The 17,157-nt window shown below is 44.1% G+C and overlaps 1 protein-coding gene across 1 annotated transcript in view; it reads right to left on the bottom strand.

Annotated features, from left to right (window-relative positions):
- Window positions 1–1,524: 1,524 nt before the first annotated feature.
- Window positions 1,525–17,157, bottom strand: part of LOC138603379 (activin receptor type-2A-like) — a 45,671-nt gene continuing 30,038 nt past the window's right edge. The window contains exons 5-11 of the mRNA XM_069675128.1: window positions 10,456–10,599; window positions 9,618–9,761; window positions 7,451–7,596; window positions 7,243–7,357; window positions 6,548–6,686; window positions 6,322–6,452; window positions 1,525–5,288 (exon numbers count right to left, since the gene is read on the bottom strand). Of these exons, the coding sequence (XP_069531229.1) occupies window positions 5,094–5,288; window positions 6,322–6,452; window positions 6,548–6,686; window positions 7,243–7,357; window positions 7,451–7,596; window positions 9,618–9,761; window positions 10,456–10,599 (1,014 nt within the window). The 3' untranslated portion in view covers window positions 1,525–5,093. The remainder of the gene's footprint in view (window positions 5,289–6,321; window positions 6,453–6,547; window positions 6,687–7,242; window positions 7,358–7,450; window positions 7,597–9,617; window positions 9,762–10,455; window positions 10,600–17,157) is intronic.

The following is a 17,157-nucleotide window of genomic DNA, read 5'->3' on the forward strand; positions in this document are numbered from 1 at the left end:
ATGTTCCGTTTCTTCCAGCTTTGAAAACCCTGTGAGCATCGTTACCATTCGAGACTGCGTTGGCAGATCCTGGATCAGCGCTGCAACTTTAGAGCCTCGAGAAATGTGGGGTCAAAAATGCTTGTAGTGTTTTGTTTTTTTTTGTAAAAATTTCAGGCCTGGCAACTAGATGAATCCTGCTGCCAAGACAGCCTTGGCGGCGAGGTCATTGGAGTTCAATGTTTCCTCTAAAATTCTTACCAACAGCTGGAGAAAGCAGGAGACTGAGATGCTGGAATGAAATACCTGTAGTGGGTGATTGTTTTATCACGTATGGAGTATTGCAACTGCTCTTTAAGAGCTTCGGGAGTCTTTAAAATGCAACTGTCAGGGGACCCGGATAGGCGCCTTGCGGAACTCCTTGGGCCAAGTGTTCGTCATTTCTTTCTGCCAAGAAACCTTAAGTGCTTTCTGGGATACCTTACAAAGTACTCCAACGAGCCTCTAGCTTTCAGCTTACACAAAGCTCAACTTTAAGTTATTTTTCACGAAGTGAAGGACAATTTTTACGCAGCCGAGCCAAGCCCCGCTGCCGAGTCAAAACACAAGAAAAGTATAAATGAATGTAGAGGAAACACTGAAGTTCAACACGCACTTATAAAGATTCAGCTCAAGAGTATATAGTTGATACAGGTATTTATGTTCTCATGTCTGTACAGATCCTAGACTGCTTAAAATAGTGGGGGCAACAAGACACAAATGTTTCACTGGTAGTTTATATGCACAGCAATGTGAGGTGCTGGGCTGGAGGAAGTCGGGATAGAGAACCGTAAAGCCTGCAGGCTGAGGAAACCCATTCGTACACCTTAAAGAGGAGCATGTTTGGACCATTTGTAGACTACTTTAGACCTGAGGGGGAGATTATCTTTGATTGCTTGACGAAATAGCGGACAAGATTGTCTCGAAACAAATGCGCTGGTACATTACGAACAGAGCCACGATACTTATTTTGAATGAATTGTTTCCTAAAGATTAAGGAGCTTCTGTAGAGAGTTCTCTTGTGATTTGAAGACAGGCCAAAGCAATTGAAAGGCCAGAACTTTTTTTTGGTACTTGGGAGCTTTCCAATAATCTTTTAAATAAAGTGCAACATTTGTCTGAAGTGTTGTTTTCTTTCTGGTTAGACTGAATGGTCCACCTGCTACCCTTAAAGCAGGTATCCGTTAGGTGAAACAAAGAGGTGCACGAATGGATCTCCGAGTGCGTCGGTGTTACTGGTTTCCACAGCGACAGGGCACAATCACACGAAACCAGCCAAACGCAAAGCCCTCTAAAGTTACACAGGGCCGGGCTCAATCCATCAAAGTACACACAATACTGGAATCCAGGAGTCTGAAGAACAATCATTCTCGGTCGTTTTTGTCCATAGACTGAATAGAAAGAAGCACGTTACAGTTTATATCTTTTTCTTTTTGAATTAATGAAAGTATTTCCTGAATTACAACCAAAACACCCCCCCTAAACCCCCCCACCCCCACCCTCAAAACAACAATCGTGCCAACTCTTACAACGTTATTCTGAGTGGCACCTGAGCTCTGATACCCCGAACCCTCAGGCCTGTAAATTAAAAAATAAATACAACACATATCAATATGCAAGGTCACGGATTTTAAAAAACAAAATTAAAATGCTACAAGTTATTTGTGTGTGTGTGTATTGAAAGTCACTCCTGCAGCTGATCCTACAGAAGTGTAGGGTAAGTTTGCGGCACTGGTTGCATATAACTCGCGAGAACTTAGAAAAGCATAGTACTGAATCCCTGAATGGTATTTGTCTGCTTGGGCCGGTTTCTCAGGTGCAGTTTGAACTCGAGCTGAACACTGTTTGCCTACAGTACTTGGATGTGACCGCCACACAAACCCTGGCACGTCTTTTTTTTTGCTGTGGCCGCTTTAGAGCCACTTTGGCAGGTAACCAACAAACACTCGGAGGCAGTTTGTGAGTCCGCTTGGCTGCTGAAATACTGGTTTTGCTTCAACTTTGGAGGGTAATACTGAGATTTCTCCCGACGTTTGTGTCGTCGCATCGGCCTTTACTTCTTATAAACAAGACGCTTTAGAAATTGAAACATCCTCCCCTCGAGGGATGATGAGAAATAAACCCCCCAATCTGTACTTTTTTTATCCTTTTCTAAGAGTTGATAAATTTGGTGCGTTTCTTTCTACCCCAAAAGAAATCCCTGTGAGTGAGGTAGTATTCATTGAAGGGCCGCTGGGGTTTGCAGTACTGCTGATCGTCCCTGACTGTGTAAGCTTCATGAGAACCTTGGACAATGGCGATATTGATGTAAATATCGTACTCGCGCTACAGTAAGTAAATAAGATGATGGCTTCTGCTTCCTTCAGGTTTGCTGTGTTGTTGCTGTAGTCTCGTGTGCTGAAATCATATCTCAAACTACTGTCACTTCCTGCTGATTTAGTGTTAGAGAAGGAGAAGGAATAAAAACACTTTTCGGAACTTTTCAGAACTCGAACAACCCTCCGATAGTTCCTAATTTTTTGGGTGTAAAGTGGCCAAATTGTTCGGAAAGTCGTCGTTAATATAAATAAAGTGTTTATTTATCTAAGAATAGTTGTGGCACATGACAGCGCTCAAACCAAAAGTTAGATACCCTTTTCTTTATACTTTCTTTAAGCACTACAGTACGGTGTTTGCTTTAAATTCAATGCATGTAACAAAGAAAAGCTTAATCATGTATTGCCCTGAATGTGAAATGATTCATCAGAAAGAAGTTATTTAATCCTCTAAGTATTTTTAACCCCCCAAAATCTTGCTCGAGTTTAAACTGCACGCCGTGAAACCGCCCCAAAGCTTGAGGAGAGACTGCAGGTCTGCCGGCACCAGTGTTCAATGTCCCTCAGAAGAAGAAGAAATAAAGAGTCAAAAAAACGTCATTGCTGCCTTCGCAGCAGTGACAGATACATCCGTTTTGCCTGACATCTACAAGAGTAACTAATGTGGGTACGTAGAAATGGCACCAGGATGAAAGAGAGAGAGAAGAGCGGCCTCGTCTCGGCGTGTGGAGCGGCGGTTAGTCGCGCCGTCGTGGTTTTAAAACCAGGAAGTTTATGTTTTATCACCTCGCTAACTTAGAGAAGAATCACGCTTTTAGTCCAGAGCGAGAAAGCTCTGATTAGCTGCTCAAGAACGTCATTTATAAAGACAGCCTTTGAGCAGATTTAGAGCTCTTTTGGCTCGCTTTTAGAGACCGTGAACACCGTTTCACTAGTCTACAAAAAGTGGAAACTAACCAGCTCTCAATGTTAATGCCAGACCAGATGTTTGGTTCTTCAGGGACTCTTTTTAGACGGACTTTAAACCACACAAACACCTGTATCAGGACAGGAAAGGTTTGACAAGCTTCAAGAGATATACCTCACATTTTTTCAGTCAGGGATTCATCTTTGATTCAATCTGGACCGGACACGAGGGCGCGGCTAAACCGCCACAAGTCGAGACGAGGCGAGAAAGAGAGAGCGAGAGAGGAAGCGTAAGAATCAGCAAGAGAGGAGGTATTCCAGTCCGAGACAGGCGAGGATGAGGGGGAAGGGGTGGAGGATGTGGTGAGTAGCAAAGATTCCTGAGGTGTATCAAAAGAGACTCTTGATAGTAATCCAAAAAAGAAGATGTGTGTGTGTGTGTGTGTGTGTGTGTGTGTGTCTGTGTGTGTGTGATCGGATCTAAAAGCAAGCTGGCTCAGCTAAATACAGGTATGATTCCAAAGTAGGGCTGGGTACCTCTCGAAAAGTCAAATCTGACACCTCTGCGTATCCTGTTGATTATTTCTCATTAGAATCAGAGCACACAAAATGATAAGAACAAGAAGCATGTGCTCCAGAAGTCGGACAATCTCGAAGCCAAATATGAAAGGTATCCGTGGTCGGTACCCAGCGCTAATCCAGAGAGATATAAATACTGTTTATCCAGATCTCACGGGCAAAATTAGGCTTATTACACCGTCGACAGATGACACGGCAAACCAAAACATATAAATCACTTTAAACGACAACTTCAACATAGAGGGGATGGTTTTTTTTTTTCATTCAACAAAACTAAAAAAAGGGGGAGAAGTTCATATTCAGTCAAAATAACCGCTAAGAAGTGAGACTGAGAAAAGGGGGAGGAACAAGGAGAAACTTGTTGTATATGGCGATGTGTATCGAGGCTTTGCTGACTACATTACCCATGATGCTGACAGCAGATTGTGTTCATGTCGAGAGCCAAGAGGTGGTGGAGAGAGTGTGAGCTATGACGGTGAAGAGGGAGAGGGACTAATTTAAACTGTGTCCGTCTGAAGTGAGGTATACCTGGTTGAAGGAGGTTTATGGTTTTTTATCGTGGTAATGCTTGAAAATGGACCCCCCTCCCCTCCCCGTCCCCCTCACCCCCCTTTAAAATAAGCTTGATTACCAAGTTGTCTGGGTCCATAATACACTATGTACAGCAGCATTACACTATAAACATTCAGAAGCCGTTGCTTATTGGCAGAACGATAGTCGTTTCTTCAAAGAAAAAAAAAGAAAAAAAAAACGCACACGAGAAAAACAGCAAATGTATCCAGAGCCAGGTGCTCGTCTTTTTTTTTTTTCTTTTGTTTTTACACTAAAATGCACTGAGAGTTCGGTGAAGTATCTCCGCCGGGTCCTCTCTCTCCGTAGAAACCCCAAGCGGGACAGTCGCCCTCCTACGTGAGTGTATGTATATAAAAACAATGCATGATTAAAAGTGTTTCGTCCCAGCATGTCGGCGCGTTCGCTCGTTAAAATCCTGAATCGTTTTTGCTCGGGATGAGGGAGTTTTCACGACCGGTAAAATGTTAAAATCCTCAGGCACACATATCAAAATGAGGTGGATACCGACTGATGTGGTGAGGTGGGCGCAGGGTGTTTCCTGAAGTAGCGGCCCGCACTTAAAGGAACAAAAAAAAAAGAAGAAGAGAAAAACGGAAAAAAGAAAGAGAGAAAAAAAAAATCAATACGCCAACCAACCAGGGTCGGCCGTTCACCGCCTCGTGCTGATCCGTGTGTCTGCGAGCTCGTCCGGTGTCCGACGAATCATAAGCTGGACTCTTTGGGCGGGAGGTCCACGTTGGTCACCATGGTGACGACCGTGACGATCTCCTCGGGGCCGATGATGGGGGCCTGGCGCTGCATTTGGCCGATGCGCTCCTCGACGCAGCCGGCGGACAGGCGAGCCTCGGCCTCGTGGTCCCAGCAGTCCTCGATGGTTTCGCAGAGCATCGCGAGACCCTGAGAGAGAAGATCACAGGCGCTTAAAGGGCCAGTACGCCGATTTGCAACCTCAGTCATATCATGCTATCACGGGGAGCTAATGCCATTATGGTCGGAAAAAATGCTACCACCGGTATATTCTCGTCGTGTTTCAGATTCTGTCCCGCTCCAGCATCTCTCGCTGGGCCGTTCCTTTCAGAGGGAGGGACGCAATGCATGCTGGGTGTTGTAGGAATGTATAATGTGCGAAACCACGAGCTGTTTGTACGACTTTCTCCACAGCTATGGCGCCAATTTCAAATATTATTGCTTCTATCGATTACAGAGAACTCCAGCTTGACTGACAGCAACTTTTTCCAGGGGCGAATAATGTCAGGGAGTTACTGATGACTTCATGGTCCCCGGTTCTTTGGTTTGGGCTTTGAGATTTTAATGAAGCAGCTAGCAGAGAGATATTTGATTCTGCATCGTTAATTGTTTCTAGAGCTGCAACGGTTAGTTGTTAAAATATAATTTAAATGGCAAATATTTCGATGATCCATGAATCATTTGGTGTGATTTTTCAAGCAAAGATCGAGAAGGTAAGATGTTTCAAGCATCTGAAATGTACAGAGTCGCTGCCTCGTGTTATTTTATAAATGAAAAGAAGCAATCAGAAGAACTAACTTTGGGAAACTGTGACGAGCATTTCCTACAACTTTTTGGCAGTATATCGACCAAATGATTTCTCATGAATCATAAAAAATAATCAGCAGATTAATCGGAAAACTACAAGATTCATGATCAATTCTTTGCTGTAGAATACGGCCCTGAAAAATATGAAATAGAAACCTTCAACAGCTGATTATTTGCCTAAAAGGGTAAAAATAGTAATGTGATAAACTAAAAGATTTCATTTTATTTCTATATCTTGTCAGGCCTCTTTTTCAGACTCGTTTCAGTTCTTTTGGTGTCTTTAAATCGCATATTTTAGCATTAAATATGACACATAAAGGGAAGGGATCGTACAATCAGTCACTCAAGAGATTAAAGCCATCTCCTCTTTGCTCACCGCGTGTTTCTGCCAGCAGTCTCGCAGGCACGGCCGCAGCTTCTTATGAACGACGACCTCCTGCATGTCCTCCAGAGACGGATGCTGACCCACCTCCTCCTCAAACGGGAGCATGTACTCGTCCACTGGGCCTGTAAACACACAACCACGTAATGTCAAGAATACTAATTAATCTGGAGCTAAACACAGCGTGCATAAATAACAGCGTGTAATGTTTCGGTCTCACCGTCAGCAGCCGTGCAGCGCGCCGCGAGCTCCCACAGCACGAGGCCGAAGGCGTACATGTCGATACGCAGGAAGGAGTCTCGCTGGAAGTTGATGGCGCCCTCGAGGACTTCGGGAGCCATGTAGCGCCGCGTCCCCACCTGTCAAAGGGAGCAGCCCCAGAGGTCAAAGGTCGGCGTCAGGACAGACACATGAACAGAAAAACAAGCAGAAGCAGAGAGGAAGAGGAAAGTCATGACACAGCTCACAGATGGGCTGAGACGGCGAAAAGTGATGCTCGTCATAGAGGAGGGGGGGGTTGCTGCTTAGTTGGCAGATACATCAACCAGAAAGAAACAGTGAATCAGTTCAGATGAGGTGATTTCAGCATGTTTTCACCAGGAGAGATGTTCAATAAAAGCAAAAGCAGTGGTTCATAAAAGCGAAACAGAGGAGATTCAACTTTCCAGAGCCACACAGGATCTAAAAACAGACTCCTGTGACGCAGAGGTTGAAGGTTAACACAGCTAACAGGTAGCTATATAACCCTTGAATTAAATCTGTCATCACCTACAGATGTTCCAAACTATGTAGCAACATTTCCAAGACCTTACCGGCCTGTGCCAAAACTAAATAATTGCCAACATTCGAGCCAGTTTCCAATTAAAGAGAACAGGAACCAAGCTAAGGAGGTGGATGATGAAGTGTTTACCGCACCTGTCCGTGTGTGTCTCCTGCTGATTTTCCCGCTTCAAACTTCAGGGCCAGGCCGAAGTCGGCTATGCAGGCGGACAGGTTACTCTTCAGCAGCACGTTCTTACTCTTAATGTCCCTGAGACACAAAGGGAAGCAACTCCGCCGTTAGAGCCCGTATCGAAACAAGACAAATTGACCCTGAAGTCACGATAAAAGTTTGACAGCGCACCTGTGAGCGACGGAGGGCTTGTGTCCGTCCTTGTGCCCGGGGATGTCTTCGTGGAGGTAGGCCAGGCCGCGAGCTGCCGTCTGAGCGATGTGGCAGAGCTCGTTCCACGTCACCACGTTGGCCTTCAGGTAGTCTGAGAGAGAGCCCTGCAGGACGACAGGAAGAGACGTCTGAAATTATGTTTTTCTTATAGACAGCTGGTGGATTTTAATCAGCTTGGAAAATGAAATGGATCAATAAAGGGGATTCAAAGCATTATTATTTTAACATAAGAAGAAAAACAGATGCCAAGCCAAAAGATTACACATTATTTTCTATATTTATCTAATAAATGTCTTCTTTTCCGTGATATTTCCCACTCAACACGTCTCCAAATGTCAAGAAAGTGATTCAGCAGTAAAACCAAATAACTCCAGGAATATATAATGCTTCAGAGCGGTATAGTGATCGCTGGAGCGGGTAAAGTTTCTATGGAAACAGCAGCATCCCTAATGGATAGAGAGCTTGTGGGCAGTATTGTATTTCACAAGGGACTCGGCATTAAAAGAATCGTGGTTGAAATGAGGTAAGCAACACGAGCAGGAAGTTGCACTCGACTGTGGAGGTCAATATTGATAGATTAGGGTTTATTAGGGTTTCTGAAGCTTCATATTTCAATAAAGGGAAATAAATTATATGTAAAAGTCACAATAAAGTCGTCTCTGTCGCTAACTTCCTGCATATTCTTTGTTTTATACATATTCATTGGCGTGTAACTCACAGTTTGCGTTTAAATATAGATATTTGTGTTAAATCTCGCAGTAATATAACAGAAAAATAAAAGCAGATTGGTCTACAGAGCAGACATTTATAGCCGAGATGTTCTAGCTGCATCCGTTTCATCCCTCCTCCTTTACACAACATCTTACATAATATATGTCAGTATAATACAAGGTCACTTCTGCCGAGGTTAAAAACAGATGCAGTAATCGGAGGGGCCACTAGAGGGCAGGCAGCACCAAAAGATGCAGAAATACAATCAACGTGATCAGTTTGGGTGTCCTATTTTTGGATATATGCTTCCTGTTGTTTGTGTTTAAACACCTGGGTGATTTCGATACTTCCTGTGTTTAAAAAAGTCTCTCCTACAAGTAATTAATCAGATACTTGAGAGCTGATAATATCTATCACTTGTCCAAGATATGAAAAGATGAAGTACAGGGAGTTTTGGAGAGGCTTGTACCCTTTAAAAACAAGCTGCTGCATGTTACAAACAGGCATAAATCAGCTGGGAAGGATTCACTGAACCTGCTGCTCCGGCTGTGTTACACAAGCTTTTCGCAGGTTAAATTTAATGTTATGCATCCTGCAAAATAATTACAGCGCCTGCTCGACGATTCCACCATTCCTTAAAAATTCCTCCTGTGTTTTCCCTTCTAGAAAAGCGTCGACAAATCAGAGCAGCACTTGTGGAGCTGCTGCGGGGTTAAGTGGCTCGCTAAGAGTTGGGTTAAAGCCTCGCCGCCACACCCCGCTCAGCCTTTAATTTTTCAACCTTTATTCACGCAGGGATGGTTTCCTAAGCACGGGGATTCAAATTCTTGGCGCTGGCTGAGAGATTCAAGCAAGCGGAGCGTACGGGAATCACTCCACTTCGTCTGTAATGACCCTCGAAACACACAGGCACTTAAAGCCCCCAAATGCTCCAAAGGCTGGTGGTTGAGAGGGTAAGTGAGGCACAACGGGGCGAAGAAAGTCCACTCTCTCCGGATAAATAAGGCTCAGGAAGAGAAAAATCAGCATGCAGTATATTGTATAAATTAGCTCTTTAGGTAACACACAGAAACAATACAATGTGGAGGCTTCATGCATGTTTCCCTCAAGTCTAATTATGTTCCTTTCATTCCTCTGCAGTGCTCTTCAGCGATGCTTTCCCCGTCTAATGTCTCTGCACGTTGCAGGAAGTGTTGCGTTAAAGCTAGCTTAGCTTAGTTTAGCTTATCAGGTTTAAACAAAGCTTAAAGGTTGTTTTATATTTATGTTTTTTGCACTTTATTAGGTGTTAACTGAACCTCCAGCACACACAGAAAGTGTTTTTTCACACATTCGCACAGCCTTATGTTATAAAACCAACAAAGAAAAACGTGTTGTTTTTCTGGTGGTATATATCTCCATCGTGACAGCGTACCTTGTCGTGGTAGGCGGTGATGAGCCACAGCTCCAGGTCCAGGTTGTTGTTCCTCTTCTCCACGCCGATGAAGTGGAGGATGTTCTCGTGCTTCATGCCGCTCACGCTGTACATCTCATACTCGTTCTGCCAAGACAGCTTGTCCTACACGGGAGCGGAGAGGCAGATTCAGGTGATGCTTCTCTTATAAAGCCATCCAATTAACAAAAGCATCTAATATGGCTCGTAGAAGACGAGTAGGGTGGTGGAATTCTGGTCCTTGCATATGCTGGGGTCTAAATGACTCGCTGAAATTGGTGGTTTAGCTGGTAGCTACACATCGGGGTTTAACGGCTGATATGTAATCCTCGAGGGCAAAGCACTCCCACTAAAAATGCTCGTTTTTGCAACTGACTTTTGTCTTTTTTATTAAGGTAGGACCACTTATTTTAACCAGAAACATCAAACTTTTCAAAGCCACCAAACTCCATTGAGAAAAATGGTAATTTTACCTTGCAGAACCTGGGAGTTGCTAGCCTACTGCTGCCACCATTGGGAGGTTTGTTTGCGTTATCGTGTGACTTACACGATAAGATCAGATCCAAAACAATATTTATGGAACACACAATAATCCAAAAAAAACAAAAGATCGAGGCAGTGGTACACCAGCAACTCCTGTGTTGTTTGAGGTACAATTACAGCTTTTATGAATGGAGTCTGGTGGCAGTGACATCAGCAATTAAACTGCTTTTTCTTTTTCTTTAAAATCCTTGTTGAAATACTTAAAACACTTGAATTCAATGACATACTTTACAATAGGGGTCAAAGGTCAACAAGAAGGCAATGCTTTGTATAATACCTGAATGGGAAAGATCTTAACAGCCACGTAATCGTTGAGCAGCTGTGCCTTCCACACGCACCCGAAGCGCCCCCTGGCTTTCACCTCGATCAGCTGCAGCGGCTTTTGTCCCAAAACGGGGGACGGGGGTGAGGGCCCGGGATCCTGCAGAGAGGGAGAAAACAAACACAGAGAGGACGGTGTTATTCTTTATTCGTTTTCTTTTCTTTTTTTTTGCAGGGCATTAAAATAGCATTGGCTTACAGTGAAGGTGACCGGGCTTTTTGGCTCAGCGACAGCGTGCCTGAGGAGCTTAGGCCAGCAGAATCACGATCATCTTCACATCTTAAATCACGACTTACAAATTACTTTTATGGACCCGCTTTTATGTGATGATGCTCTGCTGTATTATTTTTGCAAACATACTGTTTTTAGCCTCTTTTATGTCCTGCTGCTTCCCTTTTTTTACTCGCTTTATTTGCTTTATGGGTCTGTTGTTTGCTTTATTGGATTGTTAAAGCACTTTGGAAAGTTTAGGAAGTGCTGCATGTTTAATATTATTATTACTATGTAGTTTTTTTGGCAGAGAAGACACAGCATAGCAAGCAGGGTTTAGATTAAATCATTTTAAATTCAATTAAACTTCCAGCGCTGCACTTGCTCGGGGGGTTTACAGAAGCGGGGCCGTCGCTGGAAGGTGGCCAGTTTGAATCCAGCGAGCTGCTGAGGAAAAAAGGCTGGATGGCAAGGAGGAATGAACATGGAGAAGGGTTGATTTCAATGAATAAATGGTGCGATGAAGATGTCGTGTATAAACCCTGGCAGGTCAAACCTCATGCGTGCGCTGTGTGCTCATGCTAATCCCGTATAAACAAAAGAGAAAGCGAGGAAGGCAAGTGTTCCAAATCTAAAGTAGGTTAAACACAGCTGGTGATCGGGATTAAGCTGATCACTTTCACATGTGACTTCACAGGGAAGGACAGAGGGCGAGCGAGGATAGAGAGACCCAGAAAAAAGAGAGAGAGGAGAAGGTTAAAAAAGAAGCATGCAGCGAGCGAGGGAGTCACATTTCCAGAGGGATAAAAGGTAGAGGAGAAAGACGAGCACATGACGGATGGCCTTTGATGAAACCAGATATGCTGCTGTAAAATCCTCGACTTTACCTCCGTGCCTCTGCTGTCAGTCAAAAAAAAAGGAAAGCTTTCCCCCTGCAACGCCGGAGATGTTCATGTTTTTACTTGAACTGAAGGCTTACAAGGTGCTTGATAAGCTGGAGCAAGTTTCAAGACCCTGAGGCCCACAGGATCCTCTCCAACACTCAGACCATATATCAAAAGTGCGTGCCAGTTTTTTCTACCTTCCCATAAAATGCCCCCGCTTTTCAGTCACAAAGTTTGCTACCATTTCCAGTGACGGACAGGATATAATAAAGGAAACAACAACTTGGTTGGATGAGAAATAAAAATGTACACTTTTGCGTTGGCACCAAAACCTCCTCAAAGACAAATATTGGTGATTTCCAGTGTGAAAAATGAGCCTCAGCAGGCTACAGGGCAGAGCCAGAGAGCCTTTAACAGCATGAGTAATAAACACGGGGAGAAGTGGCTTCGGCTTTACCGCCTGTCCTGACAAGATTATTGTGGCTGCAGAAGCAATCTGTAGATCATTTAGTAGCATTTATGGCTTTGATTTTTATCGATTGGAAATAGTGAGCCTGGTCATGAACTTTGGCTGCAGCGCACACAAAAAGAAGGGACTACAGTCAACATCAAACAGATGCTATTGCACCCGAGTTAGCTGAAAGGCTAGCTTTCACTGGCAGCCCCTTAGCACGATGTTGTTACGATCCTAGAATAGGAAAAAAACATACAATACAATATACAATAGTTTCCTTATATTACAAAACTATGGGTTTAAAAAGCCATGATTTTGCTTTGGTGCAGTTACGTTTTTAGCAACTGATTCTTACATATTTGTTGTTTTGGTTGGAAATAATAAACTTTTGTTTGGCTAGGTTCGTCTGTCAGCCAGTCTTAGCTCGCTAACCGAAGAATGAAGATGCTAGCACTGTCATCGGGAGCATGACAGCATGCTAAAGTTAGCGTTTAGCCTCACATAACAGCTATCAAGGTTGTAGACTATTAGCCTTATTAACTCCCGTGTTATGTCCTATAATGTGCTGCTCATATGATCACACTGCTCCCCGTGGATGACGGAGTTTCACCCCGTCTGGACGAACGTACTGCTGCATGTGTTTACTCAACAAGAAGCTTCATAAGACCATCACACTGTTAGCTAACAAGCTAACCTAAGATGGTGAACGCATTACACATTGTTCCTTGCTAACCTTCAGCATGCTAGCACTGTTATTGGGAACGTGTTAGCATGCTAAAGTTAGCTTTTAGCCTCACAGAGCTGTAATCCTATTCATTCCTGCGTTATGTTTCACCCAGTCGAGACTAACATAAAGCTGCATGTGTTTATTGAACAAGAAGCTTTATAAGAACATCTGTCTGTAAGCGCAAGTTAGCTAACAAGCTAACCGAAGAAGGTAAACACTGTAAACATTAAACCTGCTCAACATCAGCATGCTAAAGTTAGCCGATAGGCTCACATCTATCAAAGCTGTAGACTATTAGCCTTATTAACTCCTCTGTTATGATTCCTGAGATGATGACTTTTCGCCCACTCTGGACGAACGTCAAGCTGCATGTTTATTAAACAAGAAGCTTCATAAGAACATCCGTCTGCAAGCGCATCGTAGCTAAAAAGCTAACCGAATATGGTTAACACCTTACACATTATTCCTTGCTAACCATCAGCATGCTAGCGCTGTCATTAGGAGCATGTCAGCATGCTAAAGTTAGCTTTTAGCCTCACATAACAGCTATCAAGGCTGTAGACTATTAGCCTCATTAACTCCTCTGTTATGTTCTATAATTTGCTCCTGATACGATCAAATTGCTCCCCCGGGATGATGAAGTTTCACCCCGCCTGGACCAACGTACAGCTGCATATGTTCATTCAACAAGAAGCTTTGTAAGAGTGGAAATATGGAGCATGGTGTCTCGCAGTGAGAGGGGGAACGGAGGACTGGAGTGTTTACTTAAAGCCTTTTCCCTCTAACACAGAGCTGCGAGGCAGACCTGCTGTCTCTGCGCGCTGCTTTCACACCGAATGCCAGCCAAGCGACGGGGAAAATTAACCGCGGTGGTGCTGAGGTTGGATTACAGCGGCCCAGAGTTGCCACCTTGAGAAACATCTTCACGAACATATTGTAGGAACCAAAACAAGGAATGTAAAGTTTCACAGTTTGTTTCTCTACATCTGTGTTCAAGCTGTGTTTTTACTCTGCATTGTTTCCAGACTCTTGTCTGTCTTCCGGGCTTCAGCCTGACGAGGCGGCTCAGCCCGGATCAGCCACGGCCCGGGCCAGGCGTCCCCTCGGGAGTCACCGGATCCCGTGTCCGATCACAGGGCGCCGTGGCCTCAAACGGGGGCGCATTACACTTAGTCAGCAGCCCACAGGAAACAGGAAAACAGAATCTGCTGCTTCACGCCGTTCTTCCCAACCTGAAACCGTCTCATGTGGCCGAATCGGGTTTCACCTTCATCTCTTGCATCAGAACAGGCCTGGTTTGGTTTGTCCCAGGCTCAGGTAGAAAGAAGTAAGATTTAAACATCAGAAACACGCTTTTTTAAGGTCGTATTTTCTCGTTGGTTTGAGCATAAATTCGGAAGTCTTTCAAAAACACAAAAAGTTCTTAACCTCAGACCTTAAAGAAACAGTTTTATTTGCCGAGCGACTGACTTTTTCCCACAGACTTTTAAGTGATATCCGCAGCACTACATGTACTCCAGTGTGATACATTTCAGCCAAAGCACATTTGCAAAGGCTTATGCTCCTCTCCTACTTAAGTAATTTACACTTTCCGACTTGAAACATGTTCCAGGTAAGTGGCAATTCTCCTACTTATGCAAAATGTATCTGCACTCCTCCTCCGTCTGCTTTTAAGACGGAGAAGCAGGTTGTTATTTCGGTTTCAAACGCTCCTGCTCGGTCTCTCTGCACACAGGAAACATGGTGAGCCATAGGTCTTAGCAGATACCGTTGTGGAAACTGGGTCACATTACACACAATACGTTACATAAACATTTAAAGGTGGACATTCATACAAAAAAAAGGGGGCTGCATTCGGAGCCGTGTTGGCTTCTTTCCACCATGCACAATACATTTCCAGCAGGGAGCACAAAAGAAATCCATCCATGCAACAAACCCAGGCAGAACAAAAAGAAAACAGACAGAAATGTGTTACGATGCTGCTGAAGAAGCAAAAAGAACAAAATGGTGGTCTGGGATTGAAGGTGGAGGATTCAAACCAAGCTCTGAACCCAAAAGAGGGGAGAAAACTAACAGTGTTTCAACTTCAATTGAACTGCTCTTACCTCCACCATAATGTGAAAGGCGTGCTTGTTGAAAAGGAACATAAGAAGCAAACAGAGAAATTATTGTCCGTCGGTTAGTGGATGAAATAGAGGCAGATAAAAGGTAGGAGACGACGGCTCGTCCCCGAGCAACCTTTTGTTCCCCCTCACCCCAGACCAGAGGCTGGGAAAGCTATGGTTCGGCACACATGAAGGAGGGTCTGGATCATAGGAGGATGGCAGCAAATGCAGGATGGTACATTTCCAGGAAGTTAAATGAGAGAGCAACTTAAAATGGATTGACAGATGTGTAAAAGGAACAAAAAGATTGTTCCTGAATCACAGAGAAAGCAAACAAACATAAATGCAAAGTTCAGAGCAACAGCCCCCTGACGACAGAAGCATGAAACAGCTCACATGTACCCAGAGAAGACACAGAAATGTTGGGTTAAGACAGTGAATGAAAGCCTCTCAGCAGAGGAGATTAAGTACAAGCTCAGACTGTGCAAAATCAGACACCGAAAGTATTCTCAACAAAGACTGGGTAATGTTTTTTCTCCTGCAAAAAACAAACAGTAGTTGCGAGAAGCTCAACTGAGATTTGTCCGGCGTTAATCATCCAAAATTGGCAATATTTCCTTTGAAATCAGGAACTTTGGATTGTTTATCAGAACATTTTGATGTTTGATATAAAGAGACTAATAAATGTCAGACAAAGACAGCAAGCTAACGCCCCTTACGTAGGGGGTTCAAAGCATGCTTCAATCCCAACACAAGCGAGCATTACTGCCGTATGGTTGTTACATGGGGGCTGCATGGTGGGGCAGATGCTAGAAGTTTCCTAGTTCAAATCTCTGTTCAGACAGAGGGGGCCTTTCAGTGTGCAGTTTGCATGTTCTCCCCGTGCATGCGTGGGTTCCCTCCGGGTACTCCGGCTTCCTCCCACAGTCCAAACACACGCTCGTTAGGGTCATTAGTGACTCTAGAAACACAAAAGCTCCGGCACTCACAGAATCATGGATGACTCTGTTTAATGTGGGTAACGAACACGTACGTTTTTACCGTGAACCGAAATACTATTTTGAAACAAAGTTCGGAGTTGCGCGTGCAACTGCTGCTGTATTCATTGGTGACTCTAAAATTGCCCGTAGGTGTGAGAGTGAAATATCTCTTTAGCCTCTGATGCACTGACAGTTCTAGGCGGGATTATTACACCTCTGTTACACTCTGTCTTCTATGTAAAGACGCACGGAGGCGGAATGGTGGGGCGAAGTCGTTCCAAAGGCTGCATGACGGCGGAGCTGCGTTACGGCAGAACCGCAGGGCTTTTGTGTCAGCCCTGTGGTAGCTGAGCTGGGATAGGCTCCAGCCCCCCTGCTACCCGGAACAGGATAGATTATGGATGGTTGTAACATCCCAGGAATTATCTCAAAAGAACTGGACAGGAATGATACCCAGAAAAGTGTTTTTCCAGGACATTATGCTGTCACAGAGAAGTTGACCTTTTACCAAAATAGTGTCTTGACTTTTAGACGAGTAAACTTGAGGCATAATTAGTGCACGAATCCTTCAGTTGCAGCAAAAACCATTGACCTTTGACCGCTGAAATCCAATCAGGTGGACTTTTGTGGCAAATCGGATGAAATTCCCTCGGCCTCCTGAGATATCGAGTTAACAAGATTGGGACGGACAGACGAAAAAAACAAAAACACGAAGCCTTCTGCTGCAGTTTTGCCGACGCAGAGGCATCAAAACAACCCTGACGAGTAAAAGCAGACATGACTTTGACGTGTTATCATGTCAGAACAAACATTGTATGTGCTTGAATCATCTTGCAGTAATCAAAGTGTTAAATAAAGGCTGGTTTTTTGGGTGTTTTCAGGATATCTAAAGTCCCTCGGCCCATTAGGAGTCCTTCGAAACGCTGCACCCAGACAAACCAGATGTAAGTAGCTCCCTAATAAAACAATTGATGAGATTTGGGTCAGAATCAATCTGCGAGATGGATAGAGATAAGAAATTAGGCACCAGGGTCGAAAAAAAAAAGTGGAGACTTGTGTTTAAGTGCTCGGCGTGAAAGCTGTGGGTCTGTGTACTCAGACAGAATCAATTCCAGTTTGCTTCCACTTCGCACTGTGGGGTGAAAAATGGAGCTTTGGTGGCAAATACGCAGTCGACAATGGAGCGTGATTATGACATAATAACAGTGCTCAATAAAGTTACTCTGCTGCGTGTAATTTTCTGCACTGAACACTGGATTTAATCTTTCAAAAAGGCTGTAATAAAGTAGAGTTAAGG

This window comes from Semicossyphus pulcher, unplaced genomic scaffold (assembly GCF_022749685.1).
Source record: "Semicossyphus pulcher isolate SPU_LCO1_2020_fin unplaced genomic scaffold, fSemPul1.0.p SCAF_24, whole genome shotgun sequence".
Classification (NCBI taxonomy): Eukaryota; Metazoa; Chordata; class Actinopteri; order Labriformes; family Labridae; genus Semicossyphus; species Semicossyphus pulcher.